This window comes from Podospora anserina, chromosome 6 (genome assembly GCF_000226545.1).
Source record: "Podospora anserina S mat+ genomic DNA chromosome 6, supercontig 2".
Classification (NCBI taxonomy): Eukaryota; Fungi; Ascomycota; class Sordariomycetes; order Sordariales; family Podosporaceae; genus Podospora; species Podospora anserina.
In genome coordinates this window covers 496,901-519,326 of record NW_001914857.1, presented here as the reverse complement: position 1 = coordinate 519,326, position 22,426 = coordinate 496,901, and the positions used below count along the sequence as shown (strand labels likewise).

General features: G+C 51.5%; 4 protein-coding genes across 4 annotated transcripts, besides 5 other annotated features; 2 read left to right on the top strand and 2 right to left on the bottom strand.

Annotated features, from left to right (window-relative positions):
* Nucleotides 1–909: 909 nt before the first annotated feature.
* Nucleotides 910–1,078: a long terminal repeat (LTR astylosternus).
* A 1,511-nt stretch (nt 1,079–2,589) lies between these two features.
* Nucleotides 2,590–2,633: a long terminal repeat.
* Nucleotides 2,590–4,548: a repeat region (transposon pelobate copie 17).
* Nucleotides 4,505–4,548: a long terminal repeat.
* An 80-nt stretch (nt 4,549–4,628) lies between these two features.
* PODANS_6_5010 (uncharacterized protein) lies at nt 4,629–6,149 on the bottom strand (the record flags this gene model as incomplete). Its single annotated transcript, XM_001909964.1, has 3 exons — nt 4,629–4,815; nt 4,858–5,756; nt 5,808–6,149. The coding sequence occupies 3 exons, from the start codon at nt 6,147–6,149 to the stop codon at nt 4,629–4,631; spliced, it is 1,428 nt and encodes a 475-aa protein (XP_001909999.1).
* A 794-nt stretch (nt 6,150–6,943) lies between these two features.
* Nucleotides 6,944–7,045, bottom strand: a tRNA (tRNA-Asp).
* A 3,762-nt stretch (nt 7,046–10,807) lies between these two features.
* Nucleotides 10,808–12,235, top strand: PODANS_6_5000 (uncharacterized protein; the record flags this gene model as incomplete). The annotated part of the gene is made up of 1 exon (XM_001909963.1): nt 10,808–12,235. One exon carries the CDS (start codon nt 10,808–10,810, stop codon nt 12,233–12,235), a length of 1,428 nt encoding a protein of 475 aa, XP_001909998.1.
* A 1,207-nt stretch (nt 12,236–13,442) lies between these two features.
* Nucleotides 13,443–15,062, bottom strand: PODANS_6_4990 (uncharacterized protein; the record flags this gene model as incomplete). The annotated part of the gene is made up of 3 exons (XM_001909962.1): nt 13,443–14,474; nt 14,537–14,936; nt 14,998–15,062. 3 exons carry the CDS (start codon nt 15,060–15,062, stop codon nt 13,443–13,445), a joined length of 1,497 nt encoding a protein of 498 aa, XP_001909997.1.
* A 2,095-nt stretch (nt 15,063–17,157) lies between these two features.
* On the top strand, nt 17,158–21,147 carry PODANS_6_4980 (uncharacterized protein; the record flags this gene model as incomplete). The annotated part of the gene is made up of 1 exon (XM_001909961.1): nt 17,158–21,147. One exon carries the CDS (start codon nt 17,158–17,160, stop codon nt 21,145–21,147), a length of 3,990 nt encoding a protein of 1,329 aa, XP_001909996.1.
* Between the last annotated feature and the right edge of the window lie 1,279 nt (nt 21,148–22,426).

Here is a 22,426-nt window from a genome sequence, read left to right as displayed (position 1 = left end):
CCCCATGCTCCGCCTCATTCTCCTATTGCTTCCGGGGGTGTAAACTAACCGGCAAGTAAACAGTCCAGCAGCTGAGAATGAACTGTAATAATCACGGATTAAACATCGGCAAGGCTGGAGGCTTCGCTTCCACATTCTTGAAGGACCTTGGTTGCATAGGTAAGAAACATAACAGACGGCAGATTAATCTATCCAAGTGTTAAAAAACAAGGGATAGAAAAGGGAAGATTGAAATGCTTTCGATGTCCTCTCCAAACCACCCAGTATGTAACTACCTAGGTGCTTGCCGACCTAGATGTTCAGTCTCAGCTTATTATGCTTGAAAATCTAAAAACACCCCAGCACCTTCTCACCACCATCCCAACTTTATCTCAACAACAACCCAGCTTTATCTCATTACTACCTAGTTCCACAGTGAAGTCGAATGGCGGATTAAGAGGGCGGGATAGAATGGTGGGATAGAACGGCGGAGTAGGATGGCGATGGCGCTGTTCAGATGGCGGAAGATTGATATCTGGCGATGGTGCTGCTGATATCGATATCAAAATAGCTGAGAATGGTCGCCCACGATTCCTACCAAGAGTCAAATGGCGGAAAATATCAGATAAATCGCGACAAAGAGATCACATCATATAGAAGGTGAGGAGACAGACTGGACCTCGTCCAACATCTGCAAATATGCAGCCACATTCTCTCGTTCACCAACATGTACTCTACCTCCGTATATAGATACTCGCATCACACCTCGAGGTGTCGAACACCATGAGCCTCCCGCCATCCGGTCCCATCTCGTACCAATGACACCACAAACTAGTTGGTTACTACTGGCATCACAAGCCAGCCTACTGGTCATTCAAGAGACGCCGGGGGGGCATAATCCGGTAGCCGGGGTTATTTGCTGTCGTTATGTGTTGTACGCCCGCAGAGATGTGTAAAAGTTGATGATATTTCTAGATACTCTGACAAACAGCTCCAGAGAGCAAAAACCTTTTCTCATCGTTACCAATATGTGGGCCTCAGGGCCGAAGCCCTGGGAGCAACCTGACTGACCAATCCTCCGGGAGCAATACCTCCCACAGACCTACAGTCTGGCCCGTCCAGGCGGCTGCCCGTCCAGTTCCACCGAACCACTGCGGGCCGAAACAAGGGGCTTGCCCGTGACGTTGTGATTGCCCTCGGGGCTGGGGGCCTTACCATATGCAGCCCGGTAGCCAACGTTATCGGCTGCCTCTAGCCAGCCCTCCTCGGATACGCCACGCGTGTCCTCGGCCTACTTACTGGCGTGGGGTGTGGTGTTGATACTATAGTAAGGGCGGGCGCTTGTGTACCGGTTGTTGCTACGGCTGCTAATACCCGTGGTATTCGTACCGCTGGCTCTGTAGCCACGGTGGGGGTAAGGCTGGCTGCGGCGTGAGCTGCGACCACTGTCACGAGACTGGCCATAGCTACGAGAGCCATTACCGCGATAGCTATCGCCGCGAGTTTTAACATAAGTCTAGACTATAACTTCAGCCAGGCTATAATTTGGCGCTAATTGTCTTGACTCACCTAAATAGTTGGCTAATACTGGCGCCATGAGCAAGTCTCTTGACCTAATCATGGAGAGCGAGCGCGTCTGTGACACCACGGAACCGGATCAACTTCAGCGCCAAACAGATGTCCCTACCTACCCCACGACAGCGAGCAAACCGACACATTCTACAAGAAGCATATCAGGAACGACTCCACCGCTTGCTTCACACCGTCCCAAGGACAAGAAGCGGCCCATCACCAAGAGAGGGACGCGATTCACAAAGCCCAGGCCTTTGCCCGTCCTGAAAGAGGTCCCCAAGTTCGCTTCCCCCTTAAGTACAAAACTAGAGGGTATGAAAGTGTGTACCGATATTTTAAGCCTGGCTCACCTTTGAAACAGACAAGCTCGGCCAGGCCCCTAGATATATCTATTCACTCAAGAACAAAAACTCACCTCCTCTCAACTCGGAACTCAATACTTTCCGCATAAATGCCCAGTTACCTATCATCCCAAGGGTCTCAGTCTAACGCACCAGTTCTCGGTGATGACATCCATCCAAACCGCAACTTCGACTTACAGACTTTGTGATCTCCTTGCCTAGAACGGGAGGTTGATAGTATTCCTTGTAAATTGCCTTTAGTTGTGATTTATTATAATTTATCTCCGTTAAGATCTAGAGTTTACCTTGTAAAAAGCAATAAGATTTAAGAGTTAGCTATTATACTAAACCTCTTATCTTTCTCATGGAGAGATATTCTTATAAAAAGGAAATAGATCTTTAAACTTCTGAGCCTACTAGGGAGTTTTCCCCATGTTGGTTTACCTAGCCAGAACTACTTGGGGAAAATTAGGAAACTGTTGAAGGGAGAATGCAGGAAGGAGGGCTATTCAAGATCATTTGGCGTTGTTGGACGAAACAACCGATCCAGGGAAGGAAGACTTTTAATCAGCTCTTGAAACACGTAGACGCTTAGATAGGTACCGCCGAGTTCTTCGCAGAGGCTTTTGCTGCGTGGAATCCTGTGATGTGTGAGAGATGTAGCTACGTATGGTAAGTTCAAATGAGGGAGACATACTAGGTTGGATGACAAGGAAGTGGACCACATATGGATGTGGCCCAGGTAGGTTTGAACTACCCAAGCCATCTACCCACATTAAACCCTCCACAACCCTGGACCTCCGAAAGCCCCCCGATATCAACACACACTTTATATTCCACCCACAGAGACTAAAAATGAAGCTTTTTTTTTACTTTTTTTTGCTCCAGGTACCCAACAATGGCCAAATATACCGAGGAGGATATTAAAAATGCCCAGAAAGACATTGCCGCTGGTATAAGCCAGCGAAAAGCGTCTAATAAATATAGGATTCTACATTCCACCCTAAAGCACTATATTAATAGTACCCTACTAAGGAACCTTGCCCATGAAAACCAATAGCGATTTTCTTACGGCTAAAAAAGACTTTATTATTTAATAAATCCTTCGTTAAAAAAACTTTAGTTACGCTCCTACCTATATTAATATAAAGGCTTTAGCGGTTAGTTTATTAACTAAACAAAGCGATTTTAACCCCCTTAGTAAATACTAAATATTATACTTTATTAGCCGTTATCCCGATATTAAAATAAAGGTTAAAAAGAAAATTAATTACGTTAGAATTAACGAAATTACTCTGGAAAATATTAATAAGTTTTTTAATTTATATTCTACCGTTAATTAAATTAAGTTTAGGCATAAGTATAATTACGATAAAGTAAATATAATAAAAAGCTAGGGAAAAAACGGTTTAGTTATTGGATTTTTAAAGCGAAATAAAAAGTTTATATATATTAAATAGAACGGAAGAAGGACCTAAACCACTATATTTAAGTATATTTTATAAGACGGGAGAGTCTTTCCCCCCGGAATTATTTTTAAAGGTAAAGACTTTTAAAAGTAATAGTTTAAAAACTAATTAAATAAGGACTGGTATATAGCTATATTAGAGAATAGTTAAATTAGTAATAACTTTACTATTAATTAATTTAAAAAGGTTTTTATATTAAAAATTAAACTTAAAGATCTATTAAAACCCCGTCTTTTTATTTATAATAACTATAGTTTATATACTATTAACGACTTTATAATCCGGTACTATAGGAATAATATTTACCTTCTTTTCCTGCCCCCTTACTACTCTTACGTCCTTTAACCCTTTAATATTAACTACTTTTTTAATATAAAGAAGGCGTATAAGAGGCTTATAGCTATAAACGATACCCTTATTAACTATCCGCTTAACGGCAAAGTCGACTTAGTCCGGCTATATAACCTTGCCCGCAAGTAGGGCTTTAGGAAAAAAAATATTGCCGGCGGCTGGCGTGGGATAGGATTATAGTTTATACGTAGGCGCAAACCGTTCTTTTTAAGCTAGGTAATAGTCCCTGTGGTGCCGTTGGATCTCTCTTCGAAAATACTTACTTTCCATACCGTGGGGGATTCCAGGTGGCCAAGAAGGTCAGGGACCTACTCAAGAACCATACGCCGGCCGGAAAACGGCTTGCGGTAAGGACTCTCACCAGTACTATACTTACACTGAGATCTGAGGCATCTATCCACAAAGCTGATGCGGCAAGGCACCAACAGAACGCCCAGAAGGCCCAGGAGGCAAGAAAAAGGCGTAAGTTGAATAGAGAAGACTCGAATTCCAAGTTTGTGAGGCTCTGTGAACTGGAAGAGGCCCGTATTGAAGGGAGGGTGGTGGAGGAAGAAGTGGTAGCCAAGGAGGATGTGGAGCAGCCAGAGCCAGCCCAGCCTGTGCGGCGCAGCGCACGTCATCGGGTTCAAACCAGGCGCAAGCGAGAAGCAGATGCAATGTCTGACTCTGACAGTAATTGAGCTACATTTTGGTATAACTCCCATAGAAATTGACCCAATATTAGTCTTGTTGTGGCCAGTGTGATCATTCAGGGGTAATCTCAACAAGGTTGTGTGGCTGGTGTGGTGGTGGTGGACCAGATCCACATGTGGTCCATTTCCTGGTCATCCAACCTATTCCACAAGTCCACACCCATAAAGCTACGCATAACACCCCCCCCCTCCCCTCTTCCAACCCAAATGTTTCCATGAGCCACTCATATCACAAACCATTCCCGTAGTTTACACCAAACCCTCCACACAACCCTCCTCTCTCGCAAAATATCACAAATATCAGCACCGGGCAGCACCACCGGCTTCCTTTGCCTCCCAATCTGAGTATGTTGCTCGAAAGCATACGCCAGCTCAATCAACTTCTCCTCGGTGACCGGCTTCCCAATGAAGCTCAACCCAAAACTTAAAAAAAAAAGTGGTGGAGTTCAGTACAGTGGTGGATCACACTGGGAGGAATTACTCACGGTATGCCAGGCGCTTGCTCCACCAAATCCCACCTTTGTATTCCTCTCCACCTCTGTCCCCTCGGGTGAAAACCCCAGCGGCACACAAACAACCGGGTACCCAACAAGGCCGGGTACTTCCGAGGAGCATACTGATGGGAATACAATCGCGTCGGCTTTGTGGGTGTCAATTACAGCATCAATCCCCCTTGTCCCGCCGAGGTCTCTCATTCTCTCGATTTCTTTGGCCATCTCGGGCGACCCGAAGTCAGCAGACTTGACCACCTGCTCCCAGTAAGCAACGTCGCGAGAGGGGTATTCTTCTTTGGGGAGAGTCTTGGTGCAGTTGATGAGATCCTCCACAGTCCGAATACCATACGGGTGAACCGCCAGACTCGGAAAGCACCTCTCGATATCAAACCGATACTCCGACGGCCCGACCCGGCCCTGTGGCGCATCAGCAGCGTTGATTTCCTCATAAGAGGAGCAATTCGCATCATCAATAATCCTCGCCCCAAGTCCTCTCACAACATCCAAAACCCCATCAAACTGCTCCATCACCGGAGCGAGATCCATCTTCGCCACGAACGGGTCATCCCCATTGTTGCGCGGAACAGCAAGACGGCTGTTGACCAACCCACCAAGCTTCAGCGACTTTGTATAGTCCGGCACAATCGAAAACGGAATCCGTAAACTGTCGGGGTCTTCTGAAGTCGGTCCAGCCATGAAATTAAGCATAATCGCAGCATCCCGAACAGTCCGGGTCATGGGGCCGACAGGGCCGCGGAATCTTGTGACAATCACATTGTCCCGAGGAACAAGCCCCGAAGTCGTCTTGATGCTCACAAGATTGCCCCGCATAGCCGGGCAGGTGATGCTCCCCATTGTCTTCACAACCGTCCGTCAGTCAGCTTCATCCACCCGGGTAAAGCATAATACAAATATACCTACCTCAACCTCCACCGCCCCAGCCGCCAACCCAAGCGCAACAGCAACACCACTCCCACTACTACTTCCGCAAGGATCCTGTTCGCGATAGTAAACACCACAAGTCTGCCCCCCGACAGCACTCCAGCCGTTCGAGGCCGTCTGGCCGGACGAACGTGAGCTGCCCCATTCAGGTAAGTCTGTCGTCCCTAAAATGACAGCACCAGCAGCTCGCAAACGAGCGACGACAGAAGCCTCGTTTCTTGTCCGAGAGCCAAGCAGGCAGTACGACCCTGCAGAGCTGTTCAACCCATCAATACTAACCGACCCCCTTGACCAAAATCGGAATCCCATGCATCTTTGACCTCACCCCCGTCCCTCGCCTTTCGTTGTCCCGCTTGCGTGCATCTTCTAGAGCGAAGGGACTGACTTCCAAGACCGAGCGAGTCGACGGGTTGATTTCAGCAATCCGGGCGAGGTAAGTCTTGACGAGGTCTTCTGACGTGGTCGTCCCGTTGGTCAAAAGGTCCTGTAAGGTGTCGATGGAGAGGTCCCGGGTGGATGGGAAGGCTAGAAATCCGAGGTTAGCATCGCGGATTCGTTTCCATGGCCATAAACCGCAATCGTTCTCCTGTGCCATGAACCACGACACCCCCCGCCACAAGACAGGCAACGACAACTGAGTGAGTGATATTGAGCTGCCCCCACATTGCAGCGTCGTGGTGATTGTTGTTTGCAGGAGAGTCGTGGCAAATTGAACAGTTTGTTTCAGAAACGGAAAGGGAAGAAGAGACGAGTTGAGGTCTGGAAGAGATCGAGGACAAAGATCAGCTGGGGCCACGCGAGTGAGCCTTGAATCAGAAGAAAGATAAGCCATAGGCATACTACAGATGGAAGGTACGTTTCCATCTCTGTGAGTAGGAGAGAGAGCCTGTTAATAACGGTTGTTAAGTATGACCTTTGAAATACGCAGGGCTTCATCGAGGCATCTAGCATGTCACAGAAGCAACAAGAAGCCAGTCTGGGTGGGGTGCGGCACCCTACAGAAGAAGCCAGGCGGGTCTACATCCCCCTTGTTTTTAGTACCAAAAGAGAACAAGCATATCCAACTTGTTGGAAAAAAAAGAAAATAAAAAAGCTATGTGGTACTCTCCCGCCGGGAATTGAACCCGGGTCTCGAGCGTTGTTATTCTGACTGGTGGAGTCGAGGAATTGACAAGCTCACATACTGACCACTATACTACGGAAGATTTTATGAGTGTGGACACCCATCGTAGCTTGCCTCCCTGGACAGGATGTGCGTTAATAATGCCTGTGAAACTGCAACCAGGCACGGCGGCAACGACCATGAAAGATGCATATGCTGCATCCTTATGACAACCTCCAATAATTCGAGGAGTAGATTTTGAAGGGGGTCCGAGGGACGGAAGCCCAAGGAGTGTGCGATGTCAACAGAAAAACGATACCAAGCCCTCATCCCGTGTCTCGAAAGAGGTCTCGAGAGTACTATGCACCCTCAAAGAGAACAACCCTAAAGATTCTTGCCTCATCATGCAACACAACCGTACCCGGGGACGTACATAGCTGTTGACCTCTCTTCGGTATGGTGGCTGCCTTCCTACTCCTGTCTCCTCCAGCCTCCTTCCCTCCCTCCCTACAGCCTCGTCAGAGACCAAGGTGGAAAGCCCGGACCGTATCTCCTGACGGACTTTACAACTTTTCCCACAAGACCACGCCGCAAATGCACCTGCTCAGGCAACCAGGAGAGAGTGATTAGAAAGTAGAGAGGTGACGATGTATAGGGCTGAGGTGCATATGCCTTTGCATATCAGGCTGCCAGATTCTTTGTAAGACCTGCACTTAACAATGACTGTGGCACGGCAGCTTTTGGCCCCCAGAAAACCATGCCGAGACTATTCTCGGACCCCAAATACTCGGATTACGTCTGATCCGATCTGGTAAAGAGAAACACCATCGTGATCTTGCTATAGACTCCTGTCTTCTCTGCTCCAAACTTGTTTCATGTGTCAAGTCTTATTTCTCTCGCTTCCGCGTGCAGATGGACTGCCGCGCTGACTTGCATCTAGGCTGATGCATAAAACGTGTAGACAACAACACCCTAATGTAGAAGGTCCCCAACCATGGCATGTGCTGTTTTCGGACTTGAGAGGCAGGGTTCGTTGGTTGAGTGTGAGCGATACGACATCTGATCAAAGCTGCCCTGTAGGGTAGAGACAACCCATGTGGCGTCAGTCGGAAACAAATCAGACGTTTACTCATCGTCATCTTACCCGTCCCTCCCGTCTCACCCGCAGCCTTATCTCTTTAGAATTTTAGTTAACTTTGTGTAACTCTGCGCTTATGGCGCTTACTTGGAACCACACAAACCGGTGAGGTCTCTGTGTGGTGTGCCATGACCAGGCGACAGGGGTCCAAAGGTCCTTCGATGGCGTGTGCAGACGTGGCGTCTGAGCTTGAAAGGGTGTGGTCATTCAGCCGCGACAGGCGCCAGGCGATGAACATTGTGAGGGTGGCCATGTGGCAAAAAGGAAAATTCGGAGCCCGCGGAGCTTCTGCAGAAAACTACCGTCTTGTGTGACCATGGGGTATTGACATGGTTCGTTGATAGCCGCCACATACAACCTCACACACACCACAACCCACCGGATTTTGTTTCGGTGTGTTGGGGCTCGGTCCCGTGTTTGCTGCCTCCGGCACCAAATATGCTTCCAATGAGAGAAAAGCTTCTGAAAAAGGATCTCTGGTCTATGTTCCCCCATTGCTGTTGGCCAGCTGTTTTCTGCAGGGGGATAACGAGATGGTGCTCCCCCATACCGACGCACAACGTTTGTGGGGGATCACCCTACCACACCCCAAGGGCAACGGTACCCTTTTCCGGCAGTGTTTACCACGAACCCTGCAGATGCTGGAGTGTCCCAGAGGCGTGAAAGTATGCGCTTTTGAACCATACGCGTAGACTGTGTTGTAATTTGTAGTGTGTGGCTTGTCGGTTTCAGTTGAGCCTTGCAGATGTTACATGTGATGTGGGGTAGCCCAAGTCGACAAAGGAGGGCTGCCATGCCAATATCAGTATGGTGTTTGGTGCGTTGGGCTTGGTAATGGGCAGGACGGATGGTGGTCGTAACGATGAGGCGAGCAGATATATACCCCTGAGTCTGCCGGTTGCTTTTGTTGATGCTGGTAAGTCCTGCTATCAGTCAGTCCCAACATCTTGACTTCACCACCACCAGAGAACTTGTCAAACATCCAGTCTTTCCCCCAAAATGCCCGAGAGTTGCCAGTAGGTCTTCGTGCTTGATACATCGCCCCTACTGATCTGTACTAAATGCTGACCAACACCAGCTCCAGTTGCTCCCACCATGAGGGGGCCAAAGCCCGGGATCACCGACAGGATCGTTTGGACTTCTTCAGCTCAGAACCAACGCGAGATGGCAACGTCTTAGTTCAAGCCACATACCAGCCCCGCCAGCCCAGAGACGCCAAGAGAGATATGACACGGAGGATACAGAACATCTTGGTTCCTTTCGAAAGACGAGGTTGATGGCGGGGGAGGGGTTCGGTCTCGAATCCAGGCACATGGGCATGTCGGATGTAATAAGATGGAACGAAACTATGGGAGTATTAGCCAGAGATTAATGTGAAGAGCAACATGGTGGACATACCTGTACTAGAAATCTTAACTTCTTTCATGACCTGTTGTTGATAGTGAGGCACAGGCGTGGATCCCGCAACCTTGTCTTGGCGCCGGCTCATGACACCTGTCCGTGACCATCTCTCTGACCCAGCTATCGTCCCCTATCCAGCCGGTCTCCTTTGGCTTTCCCGAAAGCCCTCAGCTCGACGAATATGTCAAGAGTTAGACGAATCTGGTTCCGCTTCTCTTTTAGACTTCGGTCAGCTCGCACGGCAAAACGTCGGAAGTCCGTCGTTTGCAAGTGTCGTTGGTCCTGCTAAGCCTCAGGATTCATCCCCATGGAGGAATATGGCCCGCAATTTCGAGAGGTAACACAACCCGCATCGAGGGCGGTGGTGATGATATAAAGTCGGTCGCCAGTGGGGATACCGTGAGCGGAGTTTCCATTTCGGGACAAAACCGTTCGACCTCTTCCGAAGGACCCACACCTGTCCGCTCCGCATTACCATCCCGGCACTATCGTCGACCCCCAGAAGCCGCAGCTTCATCCTCGTGTCCCGGCTGACAATGATACTAAGTCAAGTCCTGAATGACTCCTAGACCCCAGGAATAGCCCCTCGGGCCATGACCGCCCCAAACTTTCCCGATGTTCAACCGACATTCATCCATCTCCACACCACCGTCTCGTTCCATGATGATAAGACTCGGCCCGCCCCGCCAAAACATCGGCTGAATCCCCAACCCACCCCGCAGTGATTGTATTATTCACACCGACACCCAACCTCCCAAAAGTCCCCCAATAAGCAATATATACGCAAAATATTGCAAACTGGTCATGGGACCCTAAAGCGAAGAGAGTCAGGTCCAGATGGTCCGGTTGGCACGGGCCGGCGGCAGATCCTCGGGAACTTGTCCACAGTGTTGGTGTTCTCGCCAAGCCCCCCCCCGTTCTTTCAAGCCTTGATGGAACGTCATCGGATGCTGGTTTGTCAGTCGTGAAATGCTACTGTCAGAGAACAAAAAAAAAAAAAAAACCCGGGTTTAAGAGCGGACATGAAGAATGCCGCCAATGCAAGGCAAGCGCGTCTTCCCCGGGGCTAACGTAGAAAAAAAGTATGCAGCCCACAAACCACACAAGGCCCTTGTTTTGCCCCTCCCCCCACACTCAAGCCGCCTCTACTTCGGGGCTTCTTTCCTCTCGTGAAAGGTTCTAGAATGCGGTGTGGTTGATGTTGCTGTCGCGATATCTGACGAGGCCGGGGTCGGATCCATCGAGTATATAAGAGGTCTTCCATGGCCGTGGTTAAGATTGCGTCCCGACTCGACTACATCATCCGCCCGCCAGTCTCCCGTCACCATGTCGACCGCCAGTCCAGACCACGTCGGTGTCGACAATCCCGATAATTCCAGGAAGATGGATGAGTCCATCATCCCAACACGCGATCCTGAAAAGGTCGACTTGTCGGAAGAGACCACGGATGAGGAAGCCTCGGCTCCTCCCCTCCAACAACGATGGAACCAATCCGCCACAAACATCTTCCGCTTTCTCGGCACCATATACGCCTTCATCCTCATGGGCATGACTGACGGCGCTGTCGGTGCCCTTCTTCCCTACATCGAAACATACTATTCCATCTCCTACACCGCCGTCTCCCTTGTCTTCCTGTCTCCCTTCATAGGGTACACCCTCGCAGCACTCAGCAATTCACTGGTCCACCACCACTTCGGGCAAGTTGGTATCGCCGTCCTCGGTCCCGTTTGTCGTCTCATTGGTATCATTCCGCTTGTCTTCCACCCGCCCTATCCCGTTCTGCCAGTCGTCCTAGCTTTCACCGGCTACGGTAATGGCATCGAAGACAGTGCTTGGAACGCCTGGATAGGCAATATGCACAACGCCAATGAGCTTCTCGGTCTTCTTCACGGCGCTTACGGTCTAGGCGCCACCATTGGACCCTTGATTGCGACAGCGATGGTGACCAAGGGAGGATTGGAGTGGTACACGTTTTACTATGTGATGATTGGTCTGGATGGTGTCGGTCTCGTATTCCTAACGGCGGCATTCTGGAGGGCGACGGCCAAGCTATACAGAGCTCAGTTTTTAGATACCACTGGTGGAAAGAGAACCACGACTCGAACAGTGCTCAAAGAACCCATTACTTGGATCCTCGCCATGTTCCTGCTTGGGTATGTAGGCGCCGAGGTGTCGCTGGGAGGGTGGATCACGACGTTTATGTTGCGAGTCCGCAATGCTGAACCTTTTATGGCTGGTCTGACTGTTACTTTCTTCTGGCTTGGATTGACAGTGGGACGGGTGGTGTTGGGTTTTGTCACAGGGAGGATAGGAGAAAAGCTTGCCATCACCATCTATCTGGTGCTCTCGATTGTGATGCAAGTCCTCTACTGGACTGTACCCAACTTCGCGGCATCGGCAACCTTTGCGACGTTCTTGGGTTTCTTCTTGGGTCCGTTATTTCCGGCGGCGATTGTGGCGGCGACAAAGTTGCTGCCGAGCGATTATCATGTTTCAGCGATTGGATTTGCTGCAGCATTCGGCGGAGGGGGCGCGGCACTGTTCCCGTTTGCGGTGGGGGCCATCGCTCAGAGTAAGGGGGTGGAAGTGTTGCAGCCGATCTGTCTGGCGATTCTCATTTTCATCTTGTTGATGTGGTGGTTCTTGCCTGGTGGGCTGAAACCAGGCGGGCTGGAGAAGGCGGGGGAGGAGGGCGAGAAGGTCGGAGATGGGATGAGAAAGGTCATCAAGAAGGTGACGAGGAAACGGAATTAGCAAAGGTCTAGTTGGTCCTGGACAATCTCTTACAGGTTTTGCTGCTGTCGGTATAGCTAGCTTGAATGGGACTGTTTCTTTTTCATATGCTACATATTGGAAGTCCAGCGGAAAATATGCGTCCAGCTCAGCTGCAATAAGCCAACCTGAACATGTGGATATGTGACGTGGTGGGGTCCCGTTTCAGGTGTAGGCAGGTGTTCAGTTTGCCTATGCCCATGAGGAAAGAACCACCAAGTCATCCATCGTTAAAATGGCAAGACCTACTTGCAAGCCTGACCAAGGCTAGCAAGACCACTCATCCTCTCATGTGCCCTCTCTCATTATCCCACGGCATATTCAGGGCCACAAACAAACACCCAAACGCAACGCCTCACCCGCTATTTCTTCAACAAACAGTTCCTTTTTCAAGAGTTTTAGGTAATGTACCCTGATACCGGATCAGTCTTGTAGCACCTAGAATCGTCACCAGGCCCGTCCAGATAGACATGTCTGTCTCACATTCTTGGTAACAAGGTCAATTTAAATTTCAATCTTATCACCGGTTCCTCTCGAAATGCATAAATAACGCGGTAGAGACCACTAATACCGGTCCATCAAACCTCATTCCTTCAATCTTCTTCTCAACCTATTGGTAGCAACAAGACACCCCAGCACCAACCAATCCATCAAACTCAAGCATTCAAAATGCCATCAACTCTCGCCCTGGGAAGAGACCCTCCAGCAGCTGGTCAAACACCAAGAAACCGAGAATCCTCGCCCCCAGACTCCTGCACAGAGAGAGGCCGAGCCGATGTGCCCAGCCGATGTGCCCTGGCGGAGAGCACTGCCCTCCGTATGCCCACAAGGCCGGAAGCAGAAAGGGATGCGCCTTCAAGTCCGAGATCAACGCTGTGTTTATGATCTCTACCGGTCAAAAACATGACAGAGATATCGTGGATTGCCAAAGGCCTTCAAAAGGCACATCTATCATCACTTCTTTTGAAGACCATAATTTGGCCATACATGACAGCGTGTGGTTCAAGAAGACGTATCATAAAATGTTCGAATATCATCGCGTTTTGTCATTACTTCGTAACCCCGATACACCCAAAGATCAGGTCCAACCCGCAACCCAGAGTACGTTACATTGTGAGAATACATCAAGCTCCCAATTCATTACCCCTGAACCAGACCCACTTTTACCCCTATCCCGACAGCAAGACGCTTAACCAAACAACGCACCGCCCAATCTGATGGCGACAGACTTGTGTTGCGTGTAGTTGGCCAAAGCCTCCTCACCCAACTCGCGCCCGATACCACTCTGAGCATAACCACCGAATGGCAGCTGGTGCGAAAGCAGGTTGTAGCAGTTGACCCAGACGGTACCGGCACGGAGGGAGTTGGCGACCCGGATCGCGGTGTTGAGATCCTTGGTGTGGACAGCAGAGGCAAGACCATAAATGGTGTCGTGGGCCATCTGGAGGACCTCCTCCTCGGTGTCGAACTTGGCGATAGCGCAGACGGGGCCGAAGATCTCTTCCTGCATGATCTTCATCTTGGGGCTGACGTTGGTGAAGATGGTGGGCTGGATGAAGTAGCCCTTGTCACCGTGACGGGCACCACCAGTCTCGACTGTAGCGCCCTCGCTCTTGCCGGACTCAATGTACTCCATGATACGATCATATTGGAGCTGAGACACCTGGGGGCCTTGGAAGGTCTCGGGGTGGAATGGGTCGCCGACCTTGTTCGCCTCAGCGCGCTTCTTGAAAGCGGCGACGAACTTGTCGTAGATGCCGGACTGCACGTAGATACGAGATCCGGCGCAGCAGCACTGGCCGTGGTTGAAGTAGATACCAAAGTTGACCCAGCTGATGGTCTGCTCGATATCGGCATCGTTGAAGACGATATTGGGAGACTTGCCGCCCAACTCGAGGGTGACCTTCTTGAGGTTAGAAGAGGCAGCGGCCTTCATGATGGTGCGGCCAACAACAGTGGAGCCAGTAAAGGCGACCTTGTCGATGTCCATGTGGGAAGAGATGGCAGCGCCGGCAGTCTTCCCGAAGCCAGAGATGATGTTGAGAACACCGGGAGGGAAACCAGCCTCTTTGACGAACTGAGCAAAGACAAGACCGGACAAAGGCGTTTGCTCAGCGGTCTTGAGAACAACAGTGTTACCGGTAGCCAGAGCAGGTCCAATTTTCCAGCCGAGCATCAGAAGTGGGAAGTTCCATGGGATGATCTGGCCGCAGACGCCAATCTAAATGACACGACAGTTAGCATCAGCAGTTTATGGTGGCTTCGTACCCAAGGACAACGCACCGGCTCGAGTCTGGTGTAGTGGAACATGTCTGGCGCAATATCAATCGTCTTGCCCTCAATCTTGTCGGCCCAGCCGCCATAGTACCGAATGCAACCAACAACGGCGCCAACATCTCCACGAGCCATGGTGATGGACTTGCCATTGTCAAGGGACTCGACGGAAGCAAGGAGCTCCAGGTTCTTCTCGATCAGGTCGGCAAGCTTAAGCAGCAAGTTTCCACGCTGCTGAGGGGTAACCTGGCGCCACGGGCCCTCGAAGGCATCGCGAGCAGCCTTGACGGCAATGTCGACGTCGGCCTCGGTGGCTTCGTGGACGGAGCAGATGACCTCCTCGGTGGCGGGGTTGATGACCTCAAAGGTCTTCTTCTCGACACCCTCGACGAACTCGTTGTTGATGAAGCTGTACAAGTCAGGGTTAGGGTGAGTGGTTCACTATGGGGGAAGAAAGAGAAGCCACATACAGTCCGGTGGGCTGCTTGTACGTGCCCGTGGTAGGGGTCTTGAGCTCGGTGAAGACGTTGGCCATGATGTTGGCAGCTTCGTGTGACAGCTTGGGAAAGACTGATATGGACAGATTGGGACAGGAAGAACGAAACCAGCTCGCTGTCTCAGGTGTCAAGGTGGGAAGCTGTGAGGAGAATGGGGAAGCAGCGAGGACGAGAGGGCGTCCCCGCAGGACCTTAAATACATGTTGCGCCGGAGGACAGTAGGGGACAAAGTAGTGGCGAGGGGTACCAGCTACCAGTTCATCCTTCCCCCCCCGGATGGCACTGGCAGTGGACGGCCGAGTGGGTCACGGCCACGGAACTGGAAGTGCATGCAGCGGAAGCGGGGGTCGCGGGGTCGGGGGGTGACGCGGGTGGCTCTGCCTCTTCCCCAGAATCTCCCCAAGCGCCCCAGAATCTCCATCATTTCGAGGCAGACAACTCACGGGGTATCCATACCAAAGGTCCACGGCTCTCTCTCCCTCTCTCCACCATCTCACCGCTGGTGACTTGACTGAAGATGTTCTCACGATGTCCACTGGATTCCGCCATTCCGAGCATCACATCTCGTTGGCTGCTCACTTTCCCCGCATGACGATGGCAGCGGGACTATGAACCCCGCTCAGGGGGCGACACACAATGCTCCATCCCAGCATTGAAACATAAGCCGCGTTGAAGCGTGCCTAGGCATTCATGTCATTCGTCCATGTCTTTACCTGGATGATATAAGAGCCCAGAGTCTATCCCCAGAAGCTGGGGCAAGAAAGCTTGAGGAAAGCCGAACAGACGGATTGCTACCATTCCCATGTGTTGTCACCGATCTCCACGGGTTTGTTGTAGCATTCCGCCTCCCCGCATCTTTCCTTTGTTGAGACGTCCATTCCTCGACTGCCTCGGCATGATCATTAGTAGTTAATCTTCGAGGTGGCTGCCAGTATGTTTGATACTGTCTCAATTAATAACCACCGTTCTTTGGATGCTTCGGGGCAATGGAGAGCGAAGCTGTGTCTCATCAAGAAACATGGCGTGTGAATAGTAATCTGAGGGGTCTGGATAGCTCTCCGTTATCTCCGATCCAAGACCCAGGGAACATCTCTCGGCAATGTCAAGTTGCAACGGTCCTCCGTGCTGCATGCTCCGGGCGGCCGAGATCCTTCCCTCCCGCCGAATGCTGCGCACCACCAGTGCTTCTTCATGATACTATCGTTTATACCATACCTTCTGAGACACCATCGTATGCTCTCTCATGGCTCAGCGTGGACGATGCTACCGGAACTCGAACGATTCTAGACCCCGTGAAGCACACCACAAGTCGGTTCTCTTCTTCTAAACACAATCGGACTTTTCTCGGGGCCTTCCTGATGCTTACTGGGTGACGCCGGAGACCTGATGAGCATGTTGAAGTTCTACGGCTTTCCCAGTCAAGGTCTGGCTGACGGAAGATGGAAACCGAGATAGGTAAGTCCTATGAGAGCCTGAGTCGTATCACTTTTCTATCACATTCCCAACTTCCAACCCATGCGTTCTGCACCTAAAGATTCCTTTGTAAAGCTAGCCTTGCACATTTATATTCCCCCATGAGTATTCGATCCCAACCGCACGCACCTTGATCGCTATTTCTATCGTGGTTGGCCAATTGCAAGCTGAGGTGCCTTCCGATTAGATAGTGCCTTGTTATCCGTCACTTCGCTAGCTGGCTTCTCTTTGAAGACATACACGAGCATGCGGAGTGTCAATCGAAGCATGAAACGAGAGTTGGTCGTAGTTGTTATCAAAATGCCCATGTTGAGCTCAGTATTCTTTGGAATTGACGGATGTGGCTGGATTTTTGGTATTTCCTTGGAATTTCAAGCACATAAACGCAGCTTGTGTATCGGAGGCTGGGGCACAAAATAAGGGCAACTTTGGATGTCGGACGTCAGAAAAATTTCTCCGACATCTCCCCAGTCCCGCCCAAGACCGCGATAACGACACCGCCCGCCCAAGAGAGACGACACCCGCCGTCGGACCCATTGGACTGTCTTCTTTTGTCGTATACATACTTCGAGATCGGTTCAAGTCTGCCACTAAGTGTGCGGGGCAAACCGACGAGACTTCAGCCCCCGTTCAATGGGCTTCGCGCTCTAAGCTGCGAACATGGCCGACACGATGCTCGCCGGTCTCGAGGCCGATCTCTTTGCTGCCTTCAACAACAGCAGCAACGACGATGTTCCGATGCCAGACGCCGATAGTCCAATCAAGGCCGATCCTGAACAACCGCCATCTCAACAAGCGCCAGATGTTGCTCCTGAGAAGACTGCGGCTCCGACTGCTCCTGCTCCTCCTCCTCCGCCGCCACCACCGCCCACGTCGCAACATGGGGAGGCCACAACCACAACCACAACCACAACCACACCCACACTCACACCCACAGTGCCAGCAGCGCCAACAACGCCGGCAACTCCTGCCACTCCGTTAATATCTACAGCCGCAGCAGTTTCCTCTCTCCCACCACCATCGACTCCCGCCCCTGTTCCGAGCCCCGCGCCGAACCCGCTTGCTGCGACCCCAACCACAGCGCTCGATGCGCAATCGCCTTCAGTCCAGATAGAGCAGCTCTTAGCATCTGCCCAAGCCCAGACGGATGCCCTCGTGCATCAGTCTCCATCTCAAGCGCTATTACCGCAACCGACGATGTCTCAACCCCCGGCAGACTCTCAAACACCAATTGACCCTTCACCGGGAGTCCCCGTTACTGCCCAGATGCCGAGTGAAGCCAAACGACCCAGGAGCCCTGACCTGGATGATGAGGATAGCCTGGCAAAACGGTTGAAGATGGAGTTTGCCCAACATGAGGCGCAACTCGGGCACCCAGAGCAAGCGGGACATGGTGAGATGAACGGGCATGACATGGCGCCTGTCGACCTGGAAACGATGCTGAATAATGCGCTGGCTGATTACGATGTGAACGTGGTACGGACCACCAACCCAATACCTGCCACGCCCGAAGCTGAGAAAACACGGAACAAAATCGCAAACTTTACGCGTCACTCCTTTTACCATATGCGGTCCATGAGCCTCCTGAACATGGGCAGTTTTGCTGTTCAGATCCTCATCAGACTGTCGCAGAATACCAAAGCTGACACCGATGCACTTCTTGCCCAGACCGAATCCGAGTTTTACAAGGCCTATGGTATGCTCTGGAATGTGTTTGAAAGCACACGAAAGATGTACTCAGACTCTCACCTCCTTTCGGTCGACGAGTTGGAAATCACAGACTCGGAAGATAGGGAGACGATCCGCATGTCAAACTTGGCTTCGGTGGCAGGCATGGTGTTTGGCTCAGGCGATGTCACACTGAAAGATGTACACGATTCTTTTTTCAGCGTCTTCATCCCCGAAGACGGCGAATACAAGGACTCTTTGACCGAATTGCTAGTTAGCTTGAAGACGCGGCTCTTCTTGGATGCGCTTAATCACCAACCACCGCAGCCGGCGCTGGGCGTGTTGGACACTTTGTTTCCTGCTCGGTTCGATGAGGTTTTGAAGAATCGCAGTGGAGATCTGGCATTGAATCCGGATGAGGAGCGGCTGGTTGGTCAGGTTCGCGAGAGAAGGGAATTGCTGGTCCAATCGGCCGCTGATGAATCTATCAAGAGTACTTGCTCCTCCCCGTTTGGATTTCTGAATGTCGGTGGACTGACAAGAACAGTGTCGTTGGCGGAGCAATCGTCACCCGAGAGAATCTCCGAGTTGCTGAGCTTGTTTTTGCAAGGCCACCTGGCTGTTATAGTTGACTACGCCAGGAGCTACGGCATCAACATACCCACACAAGAGGAGGAGCCAGTTCTGGCCACGAATATGGAAATCGAGGAGCAGCACGACAGCCTTGCTGAAACGCTGAGGCTTGCAACAGCGCAACTTCCGATGGCTGGGGAAACCAAAGAACTCGACGGCGAAGATCTGTCAGGTCAACATGATGACGAAACATTGAAAAAGCTCATCGAGCAGGAGTTGGCCAAGGATTCGTCCTTGTCGCATGACCTGAGCGGGCTGATTAAGGACTCTTCCGCTGGACAGCATGACATGAATAGCTCGACTACCGAATTGGCGAATCTAATCGCTGCCAGCCTTCCGAAAATCCCAGAAGAGCCGCCGCATGGGCTCCCCACCACCTCGACTATGATATACTCGGGGACTGTCGGAACCGCAAATCTCGGACATGCCCCGGCCCATCCTCACTACATTGCGCAAATGAATCAACAACACCAGGGCCAATATCAGACGTACACACAGAGCCCCGCGCCAGCAGCCCCGGCTGCTCCAGCTGCCACGAACGAGAATGGCCTTCCACCAAATCAGTCTTTACCCACTGCGGCTCTGTACGAAAAGGCTCGGCAGGCTGCTGTTGCAAAGTCATCTAATACGTCGAGGCGCGAAGGCCTGCATTCGACTCGGAGGCCTTGGAGTCCTGAAGAGGAGAAGGCTCTCATGGCTGGTTTGGACATGGTGAAGGGTCCCCATTGGAGTCAAATTCTCGGTCTTTTTGGGCCGCACGGAACCATTTCAACCATCCTGAGGGATCGCACTCAGGTCCAGCTGAAGGACAAGGCAAGGAATCTGAAGCTATTTTTCCTCAAGACGAACTCGGAAATGCCGTACTATCTGCAACACGTCACAGGAGAGCTCAAGACTCGGGCTCCGACCCAGGCAGCAAGAAAGGAAGCCGAGGAGAAGGCGCGGCAGAATAGCCAAGAAGAACAGGCCAGGCTGCAGACAATGATGGCGCTGTCGAATATGCAACACAACAACCAGTCCGTGATGCCCGGCCCACATTCAAGTGTGCAAGCTCCGCGGGCAAGCCCAACCACCCCGGGCGTGAGCGGGCCTATGAATGGCAATACGACTACGGCAACATCGGGCGGTTTGCCTCCAGTGCCCATCTCACCAATGGTCAAGTCGGAGCCTCAGGAACACCACGGCCTACCAAAGGTTACATCGTTTCCATCCATAGCCCCGGCGCCGGCTCCGAGCACGTCGATGCAGCCTCCAAGTAAGCCGCAGTATCATCACTTGCAGCCACAGCCGTCTTCTCCGCATCACCAGGCCCAACAGCACCAGGCTCATCAGCCTCACCAGCCTCAGCAGAACCAAGCCCAGCAGCAACAGCAGCAACAGAACAGACAAAGTCCGCAACAGCAGAACCAGGGTCAGCAACACGCTCAGCAACACGCTCAGCAGCATGTTCAGCAGCATGTTCAACAACCTGTTCAGCAGCAAGGCCAGCAACAAGGCCGCCGTCAGACTCAGTCGCAGCTGCATCAAGCACAGCAGCAGCTCCAGGCCCAGCAATATCAGGCTCCGCAGCATCAAGCTCAGCAGCAGCCGCCAGCTCCGCAACGGCAACAAACGATGCCACACCAGCCTACTGCGCAACACCAGCACGCTCCGCAAGCCCAACAGGCTCAGCAAACTCAGCAGGCTCAGCAGGCTCAGCATCAGCAGGCCCAGCAACTTCAGCAGGTCCCTCAACATCATCAGGGTCAGCAGGTGCAACAACACCAACAGGTCCAACACAGTCGGCCTGCACAGCAACAGCAACAACAGGCTCAGCAGCTTCAACAAGTCCAGCAAAACCAGCAAGCTCAGCGACAACATTCTCATCAGCAGCATGTTCAGCAAGCGCATCCTCAACAATTACAGCAGCATCAACAACAGCAGCATCAACAACAGCAGCATCAACAACAGCAGCATCAACAACAGCAGCATCAACAACAGCAGCAACAACAACAGCACCAGGCTCAGGCGCCCCAGCCACCGCAACCACAGCAGCAAACGCACCATCAACACCGGCAGGCCCAGCAACAAGTCCAGCAGCAGGCTCAGCCTCAGGCACAACCACACCGTCACATCCCCTCGCCAACAACATCGCAGCCATCGCCGGCACCACCACGACCGGCTCAGCCGGCTCAAACGGCATACCAGCCCCAGCCCCAGGCCTCGACAGCCCAGCCGTCACCAGCACAGGCCTCGCCGCCGGCAGTTCCCGGGCTGCCAATACCCCCTAATCATCATTCCACCCCTGATCACCAAGATCAGGAGTTGTTGGAGTCGCTGCAGGCTGCTCTGGCTGTTCAGCCTAACTAGGAGTGGGCGGTGCTGAGCACAGAGGAGCTCTGTGTTGATTTTAAGAGAGAGTGGAGTGAGGGATGGTGGGGATGAGGGGGAAAGACTGACATGTTGAGGAGTTCTTTGGGGAGGTGGGGGGGGGGGGGGGGAAGGCTACCTATTTCACGTACGATGATACCATGGAGGGGTTGGACTGGCATTTTTGGGAGAAATAAAAGGAGGGTTCATACAAAATGGGGTTTCGGCGTTTGTGATATTTTTTGGGGTTGGGAAAGTTGGGGTCGATGGGTGTATATACCCTGGGTGCTTTACTCTTGCGGGGAAAGGGGAGGAGGGGGGGGGGGGTGTAAGCAGCGAGAATAGAGAGTATGACGTGCGGCGATATGCTGCCGTAGCGCAATATAAACTTTGAGATTTACTATTGAGAAAAGATGCTGGGATTTATGAAGATGGCGGGTTCTGCTTTGCTAGGTAGGTATGTTAGATTGACCGCCGTGCTTCATTCACACCTTGCACCGTCGTGGGCAAAAGCACCAAGACCGACCATTCCTCTGCAATCCCCCTTCAAAAAAACTTCCGTCATGTCAAGCCAAAATCTCAACAGTGTCGCCTTCTCCATCTTTTCTCTCGACAATACCCTCATCCTTCTCATCCTTTTTATTCACTTCATCTCTGTGATCCTCCCGACCCCCTTGCTCTCCTTCCTGCTTCCGGTCCACCCCTTCCTCTCTGTTAACCTTTTCCACATTACTACCACTCGCAGCAGCAAACCCCTTCCCTCCCTTTTCCTCGGCCAGCTTGGAGGCGGTGTGCAACCTCATGATTCCTTCCTCGTTTGGCTTGAGGTAGCATGCTGCTAGGTGGAACATCGCTGCATCTAGCACGCACACCCACCACTACCACCACAAAAAAAAACGATATCTTTTTTAGGTCAGGATCAAAGTTCCGGACCAAAAAGAGAAGCCACACCGAGAAGTGGTGTGAAGTCAGTTTCAGGGGGTTGGTGTAACGTGAGCGTGTGTTCTGGTTTGTTTGTGAGGAAAGGTTGTTGTTGGAGATTCAGGGGCTGGGGTTGGGTAGTGACCAAACCCCTCACAGCCAAGAAAAGAAAAAAGAAAAAAAAGGGTTCGGGTTGTTTACAAATACCGATCGATGATCGACAGACATCACATATGTGTGTCACCACCATAACAGTCCAAAGACATCATAAAAAGCTTCAATTCTTGACTTTATATTTATTCCACCCTATCTCACCTATATCTCCAACTACCACCACCACACCCAACACCCAAGACCC